Raw genomic sequence first — 16,943 nt, forward strand, 5'->3', positions numbered from 1 at the left:
TAATGGGGTCACCAGAGCTGGTTTAGACTTGCTAGGGCCAAAGCCTAAGCCCCACCATGCAGGGCAGAAGCTGAAGCTGGAGGGCTTCAGCCCTGGACAGCAGGGCTCAGGTTACCAGACCCCTGTCTGGGGCTGAAGCTCTTGGGCTTTGCCCACTCCCATGGCACTGGGGTCGACTCAGGGTGAGGCAGCAAGCCCGGTGCCTGTAGCGCTTTCCGGGGGCCCGTTACTTTATCCTCCCCCCGAAACACGGCTCCCACGGTGTCCTGCCGCTGCGGGCTGGCCGGGCCCCCGCCCCAGCCCCCAGGAGCGCACCAAGCTCGCTGTCTTCTTCTCAACCACATTTACGCCCGCGTTAATCACCCCCACAGCCCCCTCCTCGGGCGGGGAGCGGCCGCCGAGGGCTGCTGCGGCCTGCGCACGGGGCCCGGGTCCGAGCCGGGCGCTGCCCCCAGGCTGGGCGAGGGCAGCAGCAATTTCCGTGGGTAGAAAGCGGAGTCCTAGCGCTACGAAGCCCCCGCGGCGCTTCGGAAAGTGATTAACTGCAGGAGTAACCACGGTAACGACCCCGCCTCTTCTTCCCACCTGGGGCTGCCCTCTCAGCCCGTCTCCTTCTAATGGCGTTTTCGCCGTCACCTGGGCTCCCTCGCTCCTCATTGGCTGCGCTCCGAGATCTCACTATGCTCACTCCATCCCTTCTACCAATCATCATCGGGTGGGGCCGCTGTGTCCCCCCCACCCGCCCCACGCCTGACGGGCACCGGCTCCCGCCCGAGAGCCAATCAAAGCGGCTGAGCGGTTTTGTGCGGCCAATGGGAGAGCGCGGAGCGGCTGCTGCTGCTGCTGTTGTTGATGGGTGAGAAGCGGGTGAGGTGAGTGCGTGAGGGGCAGCGGCTGGGGCTGTGGCTGTGCAGGTGAGTGAGGGGCTGGGCGGCCCGGGCTGGGGTCTCAAGGTTGGGGTGCGGGGCTTTGCCACTCCGGTCTCCTGGCAGCGGGAGGAGCTCACTGTGCCCGGCACCCCTCGCCCAGGGCTGGGCGCTGTTCGGAGGCCGGCTGCCTTGCCCTGTTGCTGGCAAGCTTTTAATTTTGTCCAAGAGTCAGAACAGATTTGATTGTGAAAATTGCTCGTGTCAGAACCACCTACCGAGCCAGTCACCAGGCGTGTAGCCGTGCTGCAATAAAAAGGGGGGGGGGGACATCCTTACAATTAACCCCTAAGCCAGCGATACTCTGTCCCCATTGCAAGGCTCTTCCTAGCGCATGATGTTAAAACGCTGTGATTTTTAGTTGTTTTTAACCATTCAGGGTGTTTTTACCATGTAGTTAACCAGTTGTAGCTGATAAAAATAATACTTGGTTAGTCATTTTACTGTGAAAATAACGTGTGTGTGTGTTAGTTAAACTCCCCTGTCATTGGAATATATAGTACTACAGTAAATCAAACCATGAATTCACATTACTGTGTCTCTTCTGGGTGATGTTGATTGTTAATTTGGCTCTTGAACCACTCAGACCTGAGTATCTGCCCTAAACTGTTTCATCCTTTGACTATAAAAGAAAAGATATCATGCCTTGGGGTCTAGTGAGTACAGTACATCCTAACTTAACATATGGCTTGTTTTGCCATTGGATTCTAAATTGTATATATTGTTTGGCCTCTGATAAGTAAGTAATCTTGCAGTTTGAATAATTTTGTTCTGCAGTGGGGAAATACACACTGTGTTTGCAGTAACATGTACGATCCTTGTGTTTAGGAGTCAAACTATTTAATAGTCTTAAGCAAGTAATTTTTCCATTACGTGCCGTGCTTAAACTTCTTACCCAAAACATTACCCATGGGGATTTTCATTTTTTTAATAGCTTAAAATATCAAGTTTTTACTGACAAAATTTGGCCAAATATCAGGGGGGAGAGGGAAGGTTTTTCAACAAAATCAAAAGTTATTGAGGAAGCCAGGTACTTTCCATGAAAATTCTTATTTAATCAAACCCCTAGTTGTTTTTCCCAAGATAATTTGATAGAAAGTTGTTGACCAACACTACTGAATAGTCTGAAGAAATTCACCTGTATGTAACTACAAAAAGTTCTACTTTTAGTATACTGAACATTTTTTATCAACCTCCCTAACTGCCATTTTACTTACCAGGGTGTTTTCTTAGAGGAATGGTTTAAGGTTGAAATAATAATCAGTTGCTTTACTCAACATTTGAAAAGAAGCCTCTTTGCTTAGTGAATGAATAGAATTTTATAATGGTGATTGATATCAGTGTTACACTTCTAAAATAATTAAGAGTTTATGATGATAGACGTTTAGGTACAGATTCTCTGAAGGGGCTTGCCACCAAACCAGTTATTAGAAACATTTGGATTCAGGGGCATACATAGCAATTTACATTTGAAAAAAGGGTAAACAGTGAAGTGGCAAAATTTGTAGATGATCCAAAACTACTAAAAATAGTTAAATCCCCGGCAGACTGCAAAGAGCTACAAAAGTATCTCTCAAAACTGGGGACTAGGCAACAAAATGGCAGATGAAATTCAATGTTGATAAATGCAAAGTAATTCACATTAGAAAACATAATCCTAATTATACATATAAAATGATGGGGTCTAAATTAGCTGTTACCACTCAAGAAAGAGATCTTGGAATCATTGTGGATATTTCTCTGAAAATATCCACTCAATCTTCAGCAGCAGTCAAAAAAAAAACACCAGAATCATTTAAGAAAGGGATAGATAATAAGATGGAAAATATCATATTGCCTCTATATAAATCCTATGGTATGCCTGCATCTTGAATACTGCGTGCAGATGTGGTCACCCTATCTCAAAAAAGATATATTAGAATTGGAAAAGGTTCAGAAAAGGGCACCAAAAATGATTAGGGGTATGGAATGGCTTCCATATGAGGAGAGATTAATAAGACTGGGATTTTCAGCTTGGAAAAGAGATGACTAAATGGGAATATGCTAGAGGTCTATAAAATCATGACAAGTGTGGAGAAAGTAAATAAGGAAGTGTTATTTACTCATAACACCTGAACTAGGGGTCACTAATATAAATTAATAGGCAGCAGGTTTTAAACAAACGGAAGTATTTCTTCACACAATGCGCAGTCAGCCTATGCAACTCCTTGCCAGAGGATCTTGTGGAGGCCAAGACTAGAAAAATTCATGGAGGATAGGTCCATCAATGGCTATTAGCCAGGATGGGCAGGGATGGTATCCCTAGCGTCTGTTTGCCGGAAGCTGGGAATGGGCAACAGGGAATGGATTGTTTGATTACCTATTCTGTTCATTCCCTCTGGGGAATCTGGCATTGGCCACTGTTGGAAGACAGGATATTGGGCTAGATGGACCTTTGTTCTGAGCCAGTATGGCCGTTCTTATGTTGACCACTTTTGGAGGGGCTGGAGGAGCTCTGTGACCCTGCCGATTATTGGGGAGAGCCCATGCCTCTGCTTGCCCTCCCTTGTGCACTCCCCTGTTTGAGTTTATCCTTTAGCCCTCTACTCACTTGATCTGATTTCAGTTTAACTGTAGGATTAAACCTGTTGATTCTGTTTACATCATAGTTTTGTGCTTTTTTTAAAGTACAATGTATTTTTACAGTGTCCTTCTTAACCCTTTAATGTAACCTTTTTTTTTTAATTGAAGTAGATGGCTGTTTGAACAGCATCAATTTGTCAGTAACAAATTCAATTTTACCTTTTAAAATTTATAGGCTGTTTCTAGAATTCTGCAGAGCAACTGCAAGTGTGAAGTTTTTTATATTTGAACAATGGCAGTGAATGAGAGTGTTGACATCCTGAACTCCGCTTACCTGGCTGTGGAATACATCGACTCTTTCTTGCCTGACAATCCACTGCAGCAACCATTTAAAAATGCTTGGAACTATATGCTGGACAATTACACCAAGTTCCAGATTGCAACATGGGGATCACTCATAATTCATGAACTTTCCTACTTTTTGCTCTGTCTACCTGGATTTATATTTCAGTTTATACCTTATATGCAAAAGTATAAAATTCAGCAGGTAAGATAAAGAATTTTGAATTGCACAGGTTTCTGGTTGCTTTGTTTTTTGTACAAATTATGTGATATTCTAACTTCGTATTTTACAAATGGTCAGGAATCTTAGAATGTAGAAACATCTGTTCTTGATATGCTAGTCTATATATTTTATGGGAGGCTCACACACTTCACTTCCACCTATATAAAGCCACAGGTTATTGGGGTTGGTGATGGAACTCCTTCAGCTTTGTGGGAGGGGAAGGGATCCATTGTTCTCAAAGTGAATGCAAAGGACAACTTTGCAGCACAGCCTCTTCAATCACTGTTCCGTTACACAAAGTGGAATAGAGGCTACATACCTGTGTGTGGAAGATTTGGGCTCTTGGCTAAGTATAAATCTGGATCCCGTAGCCCAGTGATACTCGGACTTCAAGGGTTCAGGAACCAAAATAGTGATCAAAGTGATCAACATTACCCAAAAGAGCCACAGTAGTATGAATTGATTGTTTCATTTACTATAGTACTGTAGTGTACTAGATTTAAATAGTATGACAGAGGAAATATTTAGTTTTTATATGTAAAGTGTGTGTATATATCGTCTCAGCAAATAAGTTAATAACTTAGTGCAAGTTGATAACATTGGTTAATAATCAGGATGCTTTTACTGTTGGCTAATAACTTTAATATGTCTCCTGCAGTTCTTTGCAGCAGGATATTAAAGAGCCATTTGCACAGTCAATATCACTGCTGTAAACCTCTCCCCTGCCCTAGTACTCCCATATGTTGGCTTCTTAAGTTCCAAGATGGGGGCCACACCTCGGGCCTTCCCTGCAGGACATCTCCACCCAAATCCCCTTGAAGGGGCAATGCAAAGTTTCTGTAATACAGAAAACACTGAGCAAGCTGTCCACACTGAGTGAATTTCATTCCATAATACAGGTAATCTGCCCATCCAATGCAACCTGGTGATTGTTTTCTACACTTGCCTGACTTACATGTTCATATTAAGGACTGGATTTAAAATCAAACTTGTCTATGACAGTGAGTGTTGAAAAATTTTTGTGAAACTTAAGTATATAAATGTTTACATAATTTGGTTGGAAAATATTAAGTAAATATAGATGTCATAGCTATGATCTATCCCACACATCCTTGCAACAGACTTTAATTCCCAGCATCTCTTTGTATCCTTGCATTCGTCCAAATGTGTGTGTGTGTGTGTGTGTGTGTAATGAAAATGTAGTGGAGAAGTGCATATGTTGGCATGGCATAGTTTTATCTGAATGAGTCTTGGATAATAACTCTCTTGCAAGTGGTGAAGTCATCCATGAGTTTTGTATGACTGCAATGCGAACTTGGAAGTTACATTTAAAAAAATAAAATAATGAATTGGAATGATTTGTGGCCAAACCCCTGTAAAATCAGGTTGCTTTAGTTAATTTTAGTTTTGGTCACTAATGTGACCTACCTTTAAAGGTTCTAGGATAGAAAAAACAATACAACACAAAGGAATTTGTATTAAAAAGAAAATAATTACACCTTGAGATATGAGAGAGACCCAAATTCCACCCTCAGAAATACACTGACTTGTCATCACTCTGAACTGTACTGCCCTGCCTCTGCTCTTTCCCAATGTGCCTGTATCCTTTGACACCCCCCCCCACCCCCAAACAGTTCTCTCTCCAGTCCCTTTTGGTGTCTTCCTCTCACATCTATTTTTTTTATCTACCAGCCAATAGAAACTGCTTAGGAACCTACTTTCCAGGTGATTGAAAACTGAGACTGTAGAATTTGCGTTGGGCTGACCATACTTTCTTTGGAGGCACAAAAGGGTTATTTAACAATCATTTCAGTCTAACACGAGATTAAAATAATCTCATGTTTAGTCATTGAGACTTTATTAAGTTAATTGAAAGCTGAGTTGCAAGTGGGAGAAAAATAACTTGCCAGTTTACTGACATATGTAAGAAGCAGAGAATGGTTTCACATTTTTTTAAAGAATATGAAAATTATTGGGTTTGCCTTCACCTCCACACCTAGGGTGACCAGATAGCAAGTGTGAAAAATTGGGACAGAGGGTGGGGGGTTGCAGGGGGGTAATAGGAGCCTATAAAAGAAAAAAAAAACCAAACATCAGGACTGTCCCTATAAAATTGGGACATCTGATCACCCTATCCATACACATTCTCCAGCAAAACCGGCAATCTCTTTTTATGTGGTTTAGGAATTTTCGCAGTCTTTAAATTGGTGGGATGCTAAATTTTAGGTGATTTTTCTCCCCCTCTGTCCCCAGGTTAATGTAGTGATAGAGTTAAATAGATGTCAACAAAAACAAATAGTTTCACTTAAGTCGTTCATCTCAGTCAGTTCTCACTTGACAGATGCTGTGATGTCATCCTGCTAGCTCTCCAGTGGCCCATAATCTTCCAGGGTAGACAAGACCTGATTTGTTTTTCTTTCTTTTATGAAGGTAAAAAGAATTCTTGGAAACTCCACTTTCTTTCAGGCTTTTGCTTCTTGTTTATACTTTTTTCAGGTCACCTAATTAATCCATCAGTCTGTTCATTTGCACCTCTTTCTTTATAATGTGACGAGTTGACTTAAACTCACTAAAAGAGTGAAAATCACCTAGGATGTAGTGGATCCTTAACTTACTGCATATGTACTTCTAACACCTAAAAATATGATTGTATGTTATGTAACAAATGTGACCACCTAAGATTTTACAATTCTCACTTGTTACGCACACACAGACTACTTAGAACTACTTGGTGGTCAGAACTTTTTCCAAAAGCACAGGCCCCTACTACTGAGTAAAGGAAAATATTTATCAGCTTTTAGCAATACAGTATATATCAAACACAGTTGAACAGGTCTATCCAGTAGAGACCAGTGGTAGACCTAAAGACTAGCTAGTTTATTACAGCACTACGTGTCTGTAATACTAAAGCATAGCTTGGCAAAGTAGGAAATTCAGTGAATGCTTTTCTTTTTTCTATTGTAGCTTGAAGCCAAATCTTCAGAATTACTTTCTGTACTTCTGCAATGATATTGCATACTAGGACTGATGATTGGAAATTTCTTTTTCCTAGGATAAACCAGAAACGTGGGAGAAGCAGTGGAAGTGTTTAAAAACGCTTCTCTTCAATCACTTCTGTATTCAGCTTCCTCTGATATGTGGTACCTACTATTTCACAGAGTACTTCAATATCCCTTATGACTGGGAAAGGATGCCAAGATGGTAGGTAGAAACCATTGAAATGTTATTTGTACTTCTGTTTTAACTCTCTGTTGGAAGAACCGATGACAGTACCTGTGAAATGTTCCCAGCTGCTAGGGAACTTAGTGTGCTGCACAGTCATGTGATTGTTTTGAACGAATGTGTAATTCATAGACCCAATCTTGTTCTCACTGAAGTTTATCCAGTTGCAATAATGGGACCAGGCTAGGGTCCTATATTTGATATTGTGCCTAATGCCTGCAATGTTGTTCAAATCCCGAAGGGGGAGGATTTGAAAAACTAAATCCAAAAAGGGATAGTGTGGCTGGAAGTTAAGACACCATCTGTGGGCTCGTGAGCACCCTTGTATATGCAAGCGTCTAATGTTTTTTGAGCCATCTGGTTCATTTCCAGAAATAACATGATGAAGCGTTACCCACATACTGTATTATGTACTTCAGGAAAGAGACTGTACCATGTGCACACTCTTCTGTCTGCAAACTAATACATTTTTAAATCACAAACCTTATGTTTTTTAAGTGCCTCTTTTACTAGTTTTAGTGTCAGGAGAAATATTACATACAGTAATTTTCTATATTTTTTCACAGTTTCTTGCAGGGTACTAAGTTATCTCCTTTCTAGTGCTAATGCTGCTTTTTTTTTCTTTATATAACTGCAGTGTGTTAGTATGCAGGTGTGTGTTAGTGTGAGAGCGCACACACGTGTGTCATGGCCAAACTAAGAAGCTTGCAGTATTGCATGTTAACTCATTTAACAGCTCTTTCATTGATCTGCTGACACTTACCACTGAGTATAGTACTTAAAATGGTACATATATTATGTTTTGTTAGCAAATAAATATATGTACAATTTTAGGTACTATATTCAGTGGTATTTGTTAGTAGTAGATCAATAAAAGAGCTGTTAACAGCATATACATGTGCTCATAGTGCATATTATCTGATCATTAACTGTACTTTAAAGTTAAATGTACATCCCAAGTTTCCAGAGCCTTTCCCTGCGCATACATCCTGGATTTGGCCCGTTAGCAAAGAAAAATACTATTTCTTTCATATATTTTAATCTTGCTATCGCTAACAGTATATATATATATATTTTTTTAAAGGTACATGCTACTTGCCCAGTGTTTTGGATGTGCAGTGATTGAGGATGCCTGGCACTATTTCTTGCATAGACTCTTGCATCACAAGAGAATATACAAGTACATCCATAAAGTTCATCATGAGTTCATAGTATGTACTACTTTAATGATTTCAACCTTATGTGTTTAATATAACCAGGATGCTGACAATAAACACTGTATTAATCAAGCACATTTAAATAGATCTTGCGTCCATTTGGAAATAGGGAGAACAGCCAATCTTACAAAATATTTTACACCTAGCTAGTTTTTTCTTATATCCATTACCCTAGTATTTGTAACTGTGTTTAAATGACTTCTGGGTGGTTCCATAACTATTAAATTAACCCAGATATCATAGATCTAACAGAACATGTCTTGTAACAACTCTTTGTCTCTTCTCTCCCTTTCACTCAAATGGCAGCCGTGTTCTGATACCCACCTTTTATCATCTGACTGTCAGGATGGTGACTGTCTACTTGATTATTCATTTGTTGTATTTAATGACATACTGTCAAATTGACAATCACATTTGTTAGAAGATTTGTAGCCTGTTATAAGTTTCACTAAGATTATAGTTATCTTTATAATTACTATGCCATAATCTTTATTGTACGGTAATATTACTATAGCTGCAAGGTTGGTTTGGGCAATTAACATTCTAAATATAGTCACTTTAATTGTTTGTCTTGTACAGTCCTAAAAAGATCCTTATAATAAACAGCAGTAGGGCCACAAAACCCTATGCACTCTTAAGGATTTAAAAAAAAAAAAAAGTGTTCAGGACATACTAATTAAAAAGAGCTTCATTCCAAAAGTAGTCTTAAAAAATTCAAGTTGACAGTGTTCTTCTTCAAAACTGTTTTTAGTGTTGTATTTCCTGAACTTGGATGTGGTGAATTAGTATATTTTTATATAGCATCCTTATTTTGTAAGGATGTTTCAGGACCACCAACTAGGTCCACAGGTTACCTTATGAACTTAGCAAACAGACAACCGCTGTTTGGTGTAGCAGACAATAGCCACTTGCGAACTCCAGGTTCGAATCCAAGGAACAGGTTTATAGATTCATAGATATTAAGGTCAGAAGGGACCATTATGATCATCTAAGCTGACCTCCTGCACAATGCAGGCCACAGAATCTCACCCGCCCACTCCTGCAATAAACTTCTCACCTATGTCTGAGCTATTGAAGTCCTCAAATCATGGTTTAAAGACTTCAGGGAGCAGAGAATCCTCCAGCAAGTCACTTATGACCCATGCTACAGAGGAAGGCAAAAAACCTCCAGGGCCTCTTCCAATCTGCCCTGGAGGAAAATTCCTTCCCGACCCCAAATATGGCGATCAGCTGAACCCTAAGCATATGGGCAGGATTCACCAGCAAGATACCCAGGAAAGAATTCTCTGTAGTAACTCAGATCCCACCCCATCTAACATCCCATCACAGGCCATTGGGCCTATTTACCATGAATATTTAAAGATCAATTTATTTATTTCAGCATCAGTACAGAATGCCACACCCAGTGATCAGTTAGGGGTGATAGGACAATGAATTGGCTGCATGTACACACACACAAGGCTGTACATAAACAAACACTTAAGTCTCGGTGCTTTTTTTTTTTGTACCCAGGATGGCATTCTACTTTTATCAACACCCTATTCTGATTTGTTATATAATAATTTATGACCAAATATGAAATTCTGCATTACACAACAGGTTATATAACATTTATCTACTTATTAGCAATAACAAAGCTATTAATTTTATTATTTGAGAGGGAGTTTGGGAACTCTGCTTTTTTTATACTTATTATATCTGGCAGATCTACTGTACCCAAACCTGGGACAGTCCAAAAACTGAACAGGATATCTAGTAAGCCAAAAAGGCTGTGTCTGCACTTTTTACTTCCGAAAAGGTTATTCAAAGGTCTTATTAACTGCACTAGGCCAACAATTATATTGCTTATATGATACTGTCTAATATGTGATGTATATGATCCTTTAAATACTCTTAGGCCCTTACCATCTTACCTATGGTAAGATCACCTATTCACTGTTTCACTTCCTTACTTTAGACCTCGTTGGTCCCTAAGGGACAAAAAGGGGTCCACATTCTTCCTTTTGAGAACTGCTTTGATTTCACGTTACTGATTCTGGTTGGCAGTTGTCCAATCACAGTTTTGATCCAGCAATACATTATGAATAATGTTATTAATATTACAAGCTGAAGCACTATTAATAGATACAAATTTATATAAACTCATGTATTCCTGTGTTGTGGAAGGTATTTAAAATTTTAAGGCTTTCACAAAAACTTGCTGTAATTGCCATAATGAGATCATTTGATTTTACTACTAATTTCTGGTTCAGGGAAGTTGATAATGGCCAGGGAAACATGTTTCCTACCATTGTTAACTAATATATAGAAATGGCAAGCTTTCTTTTATTTATTTGCAAGGTTGTCATCACTGTAGTACTGGAGTGACTCAAAATCATCAATGGTTTTTGTCCTTCCCACTGAGGTTAGGGAACACTCCTGGGGGACTGAAGCACTTGATCATGTGCCCCTATATAGCCAGTGGATGAACCAGGGATTGAACCCCAGTCTCTTGAGTGCCCTGTCTGCAAGACCATCCTATTTACCGTTATCTCTGTTCTAAAGTGGTCTGACTCTTGAGTGTGTTGACATACTACAGAAAAGTGCTTACTGTGTGTGTTTTTCTTTTCCTCCCAGTCTCCATTTGGGATGCAAGCAGAGTATGCACATCCACTGGAAACGCTTATCCTTGGAACTGGTTTTTTCATTGGCATTATTGTTTTCTGTAACCATATGATTCTTCTGTGGGCCTGGGTAATATGTCGCTTAATGGAAACCATTGATGTACACAGGTAAAATCCTCTCATTCCGTGTTAGTGATTTTTCCATACTCGGCTCTTCCACCTATCTTTGTGCTAGTATATATGAGATACTAGGAGGCTCTTTACCACACTACAAATAGAAGTCCACAGTGTACAACAGCCAGAGAAGGATTGTAGTGCTTCTTTCATTTCAGTATTGTAGTTGGCCATTTGTCCTTTTCAAAATAATAATTGTTGTTCTGTTTTGGCAATGTTAATAACAAAACTCCTTGGGTGGGAAAATAGGGCTCTCACTAAAACAACTTCAGAAAGCATCTACTAGAAACACAGTTTGTGAGATTAGTGGCAGGATTATACATTTTGTGATCTCAGTTTTTAGGAAAGGTAAATCTCGGACACCAGTGAAGCTCTCAAGATTGAACTTAGAGCCTGAGAGAGAAAATTGGATATTTAGTACACAAATTACCTAATGTTTGTTAACATATGAAATAAGTGAGGTTTTATTTTACTAAAATGGAGGGGGACCTCAAGGTAATATATCTTAAACTTCTCTGTCAATAGGCTTGCCTGTGCAGAAAGGCTTATCTTGGAGAACCAATGCTTGCTTAGCCTAAGGGGCCCCAGTTCAGCTCCCAGGAAAAATTGCCTGTAGGTGGTGGTCCATAATGACAGTCTACATTTTCCTAAATCTTCTGTGGGGCTTGGAGAGCAATCTTTACTTGTTTTTAATTAACCTAATCTCAATGTAGTAATATACTTACAGGCAAGAACTAAAAGATCAAGAATGGTATAAAATATTATAGGTTAGAACAGTGACCCATTCTTCAGGTGGCCAAATAGCTTCATTGTATCAATTTTAACATTTTCTGTGATTTTTACTTCACTTCCATTTGAGGGAAGCTGTTATATGCCTTATGAACTGAAGAATGCAATGCTACAGCAGCATAAATAAAATAAAAATGGATTAAACTAAATCGAAGTAGTGCATTTCAATGTGAACAGCAGATAGAAGCCACAACTGTCAGTGGACATTTTTCCCGAAGTGGTCACACTAACAGGCATGGGATGACAGGAATATTATAGCAAAATCAAATCTAGACACTATCTTGCCACTAGGTGGAGTAATATGCTTTCTAGTCCAACAAAATGTGAACATGTTGAAATCCTTTAATGTCATTTCCCTTTCCTTTCTGCAGTACTACTTAAATGTTGAGATTTTTAGCTACATTTAATGTGTTTCTCAACCTGGTACTGGACATTCTGGCTCAGATGCCACACAAAAGACTTTCTTCTATATTCATCATTGTAGTGATGTTTTGGGTGTTTTGGCTTTCATTTTTCAGTCTGAGAAGTAATCTGTGGTGCCTGGCTTTGTTTGTGTTTATAAACAAAATGTTAAAAACATTATGGTTCAGTATTTTAATTCTGTTTTTGTTTTTTCTCTCTAGTGGCTACGATATTCCTCTAAACCCCCTGCATCTAGTTCCCTTCTATGCTGGGGCTCGTTTTCATGATTTCCATCACATGAACTTTATTGGCAACTATGCTTCAACCTTCACATGGTGGGATAGAATCTTTGGTACAGATTATCAGTATGTTTCATATCAAGAGAAAGAGAAGAATCAAGAATTGTTGACAGAAAAAAAGTCCAACTAAATTTCTCATTTAACCTCCCACAGACAAACTGTTTCCATCTTTCTTTTGGGCTTAAACTTGTAATTAACACCTGATCACAAATTAAAGCAATATTTTGCTTTTCTTAAAAGCAAAAGTTAAGCATATACCTTGTCCCTTGGCTACTAAGTGGTAGGGGAAATCATTAATTACATTGCAATATCTTCCTAATGGGAATGCTTTCTATTTTATACACAACTCTAAAGTATATATGCAGTACTTTAAAGATAAATTTAAAAATTACATAGGTGACTTGAAAGTTTTTTGTCATCTGTTGCAAGAATTTTATTAAACTTTTTAAAGTATCTATAATGCCCTATTTGGATTCATGTAGAATTATGTACATTATAATATACTGAAATTGGACTTCATTTTTAAAAAAAATTATATATATATATTCTTAAATTTGTAATACAAATACAGCAACCCTATTAAAACTGTGGTACTGGCACTATATTTAAACCTGGAGCAAATGGGCAGAATTTGCTTTAGGAACCAAAATACCATCAGTTGATAAGGAGCTTAGACCAGCCATTTGCACACTGAATAACGCAAACTATTAATTCCAGAAGAGCTGGCTATATGTTTAGAAACATTCCTGACATGGGTGTAGTACATTTTAGATAAGATTAGAAAAGGGTGGTTTTGTTTTTACTTGAGAAGCCTTTTTTGCTGCTCTTTAAGTTACTTTGTCAGTGTTCTTAGCATTTACATTACATTTCCTTCTGTGTGTTGTAATTTGCTAAACTGACTTGTTGCTAGATTTGCACTTGTGGATTACAAAATACAATAAATGTGTTGATTTGGCATCGTGTGTATGTCATTGTGTATCTTCCATATTTTTAATGTAAAGCAAATGAGGAATTGCCCTACATTGCCATTCACTTTCAAAATATATGAGCAGAGTTAATTCTAAAATTAATTGACTCAGGCAGTGTAAGGTAACGACTGTAGAATGCATCTGAGGAACTATCTACACTATAATAACTGGGGGACTTGGGACTTGTACAAAATTATTGTCCCCTAACATAGTTAACACACTTATCTTGTAGTGTATATGGACCTAACTTTTTCCCAAGCAAGGCTACAGCTTTGGAAAACTAAGGCTGCAGCTTAGTTCAGGGACAGAATATGGTTAGGTCTACCATAGAACCTAGAGTTCAGAACACCAGAGTTACGAACTGACCAGTCAGCCACACATCTCATTTGGAACTGGAAGTACACAATCGGGCAGCAACAAAGACCGGGAGGGGGGAAGCAAATACAGAACAGTACTGTGTTAAACGTAAACTACTAAATACAGCTCTGAAACTTTTTTCCTTTTTTCTTAAAGTCAGTTTTCAGTTGTAAACTTCTAAGTGAACAACCATAAAGTTTTGTTCAGTTACAAACATTTCAGAGTTACAAACAACCTCCATTCCCAACCTGATTGTAACACAGGTTCTACTGTACCTTACACAGCACACAGAACCAATATTTTTTCAGTGGTGGTGGTGGTTATATCCATCTAAATATTTAGATATGCCACCCCAATGCTCTCCCACAAGTGAAGAGAACCATGGAACTAGTCTCTTAAGTATTAAATGCAAAAGTCTTTGACTTAGATTTTCCTCTTTTTATTTTTTCCCACACAGACAAAACAGTCAAAACCCTTATAAACTAATTAAGCTAATCTACAGGCCAGGCAGGGAGAGACAGAAACAGATTGATTTCTATTTTTAAATATTTGGAAGATTTTCTGATGCTATAAGTGGCAAAGGCATATAAATACATAGCATAACTATTGTTGTACTCCAGAAGAAATGCTTCCAATTCCTTTGTCCTCCCACCCAGCCCCCCCTTCTTTTTTAAGGGGAAAAAATGCTAACTGTATATAAATTTAGCTGACTGCACACAAGGCTCTCAGTAAAGAGACATGTCTTGGAAATAGCTCTCAAAAGACTTGTTTCCAGGCTCTTAAGATACTTGCTGTATACTTTTTCTCTCTGGCCAACACCCAACTGTGCTTAGGGATTGAAGGCATATCTACACACGCACTTTCTGTGCAGCAAGCTGCGGTGTAAATCTATAATACTGCAGCTTGCTGCATGCCAACTGTCCGGATCCTGCTGATGCACACTAAAATTCTTGTGTGCATTGAGCTACTGCTGTTTCATCCTTCATTGTGGGGTCTGTGCCCTTGTGGAGTTGAGGCTGTGTAATGTAGTCATCTGTTGTACACCCTGAGAAACCATTATGAAAGCAGAGTGCTATAGTGGTGATTTTGGGAACCACCTCTCTCTCTCTCTCTCTCTCTCTCAAAACAAAAAACAAAAAAACAAAAACCAAAACAACAACTCACCACCACACCCTGTCTCTAGAACCATCTCTGAGCTCCTGAGCACACAAGCAGACCTAACACAATGGCCACTTGTTATCTGGGAGCTGCTTAAAAGAAAAGGAGCAAGGCTTGCATAACAAACAAAAACCTAGACCTTGGGACAGGCATTTTAAATTAGAAGTACAAATAAGTAGATTCAGAGATCTAAAAATGGCAGGGTAGGGTGCCTAGAAGAGCTCTTTCTCTAGCCAACTCCTCTGCCTCATGAAACTCAGCTACAGCTGGTGAATGAGGGTAAGGTCACCTGAAAATTCTTTTACCCAGCTACCTCCTGGTTCTGAAAACCCACTGCTATATTTACAGTGCTCCTTTCTGCAGGTTTTTCAGATTTTAAAATGGACATTGAGGATTTGCATATCTTTATTTTTCTTGATAAAGGAAAGTGCTGTGTTTTTCCTCAAAGGTGAATGTTCTTATATATTCTGGATGTTCAGTTAAGTCTCTAGTTGCACTAACACTATTCTTTATAGCACAAAAGGAAATGTTATTTTCACAAATCATTAAGAGGAAATTTTTCCTTCACATGTAAAATAATTCATCCCACTGCTGCTCTAGTGAGCAAATCATTTGAAAACAGAAATCTGAAAGTGATATTTTTAGTCCCTTCACACTCCCCTATTCAATATCAGTAGTATAATCATCTCTTTTAAATTCAACTTGGAATACACCATCACTTTCAAACGGTCTCCCACTGCACTGAGTTGGCACATCAGAAAGATGAGCCTCCTCGTAGCATGTGATTACTGATTTCTAATACAAAATGTAGAGTGATGCTTTCTAAAGGGCTGGTGCAGTATAGCAGAGAACAGGCAACATACAACCAAAATACTGTGGAATCCAAACATTTGTTGCTCCATTGATTTCTCCATTGGTTTCTCTAGCATATCCCCGTGAATAACTATACAGAATTAAGAATAAACTGGGTTGAATTAAGTTAAACCATGCTTGTCTCCTCTCTGCCAGGAAACCATCAACATCTTGACATAGTGCCACCTACATAAGACAACTATGGCTCTCTACCTCCCAGGTGTCAGCAACAACTTGGCAGATTTCCTGAGCAGAGAGCCAATTGCCATAGGTGAGTGATCCTTGTGGAAGTCTACCACAGAGACAGTATTCCCGTGTATGGGAACCCCAGTGATAGACATGTTCACCACCAATGTCAATGCCAGAATTTTAGTTCCAGAGATAGTTATGTGTCCAGGGTCATTTCTGGACACATTCCTTCTGCAGTGTTCTGGTGCCCTCTTGTATGCCTTTCCATGGATCCAGTGGGATTTCCAACATCAAGAGTCAAAGTCACAATGATTCTTATAGTGCTGTATTCATGGAGGTGGTTTTAGCTGACAGATCAACCACAAATGTCCATCCACACCCCAATCTAGTTCTCTCTGCCTAGACCTGACCCCCAACACCATGGGCAGATATTCCATCTAGATTTCAGAGTTAACAAGTCTCTCCTCTAAAAAAAACCCACCACACTTCGGCTCCAGCTGATGAAGAGTAGGAAGGAATTCTAGTCTTAATGAGCTTCTATGAAAAAACGCTCTGCAACCCATCCCTATGAGTGCACATACCCTTGAGGGTCACCTTCTAAAAAGGTACAAGAAATGATTCCAGATTGTCCTCAGGGAGCATTGTGATCAGAGATGGTGT

The 16,943-nt window shown here is 39.4% G+C and overlaps 1 protein-coding gene across 3 annotated transcripts; it reads left to right on the plus strand.

The window, feature by feature from the left end:
• Positions 1-774: 774 nt before the first annotated feature.
• On the plus strand, positions 775-13,706 carry MSMO1 (methylsterol monooxygenase 1). 3 transcript variants are annotated; one of them, XM_073341555.1, is made up of 6 exons: positions 775-872; positions 3,724-4,035; positions 7,106-7,254; positions 8,360-8,486; positions 11,109-11,263; positions 12,682-13,706. In XM_073341555.1, exons 2-6 carry the CDS (start codon positions 3,781-3,783, stop codon positions 12,887-12,889), a joined length of 894 nt encoding a protein of 297 aa, XP_073197656.1. In that variant the 5' UTR covers positions 775-872; positions 3,724-3,780; the 3' UTR covers positions 12,890-13,706. The 3 variants fall into 3 exon arrangements, with proteins under 3 accessions (XP_073197656.1, XP_073197655.1, XP_073197657.1); XM_073341554.1 differs by having other exon boundaries at positions 807-914; XM_073341556.1 differs by lacking the exons at positions 775-872; positions 3,724-4,035 and adding an exon at positions 4,894-5,054.
• The last annotated feature ends 3,237 nt before the right edge of the window (positions 13,707-16,943 follow it).

Source organism: Lepidochelys kempii, chromosome 4, assembly GCF_965140265.1.
Source record: "Lepidochelys kempii isolate rLepKem1 chromosome 4, rLepKem1.hap2, whole genome shotgun sequence".
NCBI lineage: Eukaryota > Metazoa > Chordata > Testudines > Cheloniidae > Lepidochelys > Lepidochelys kempii.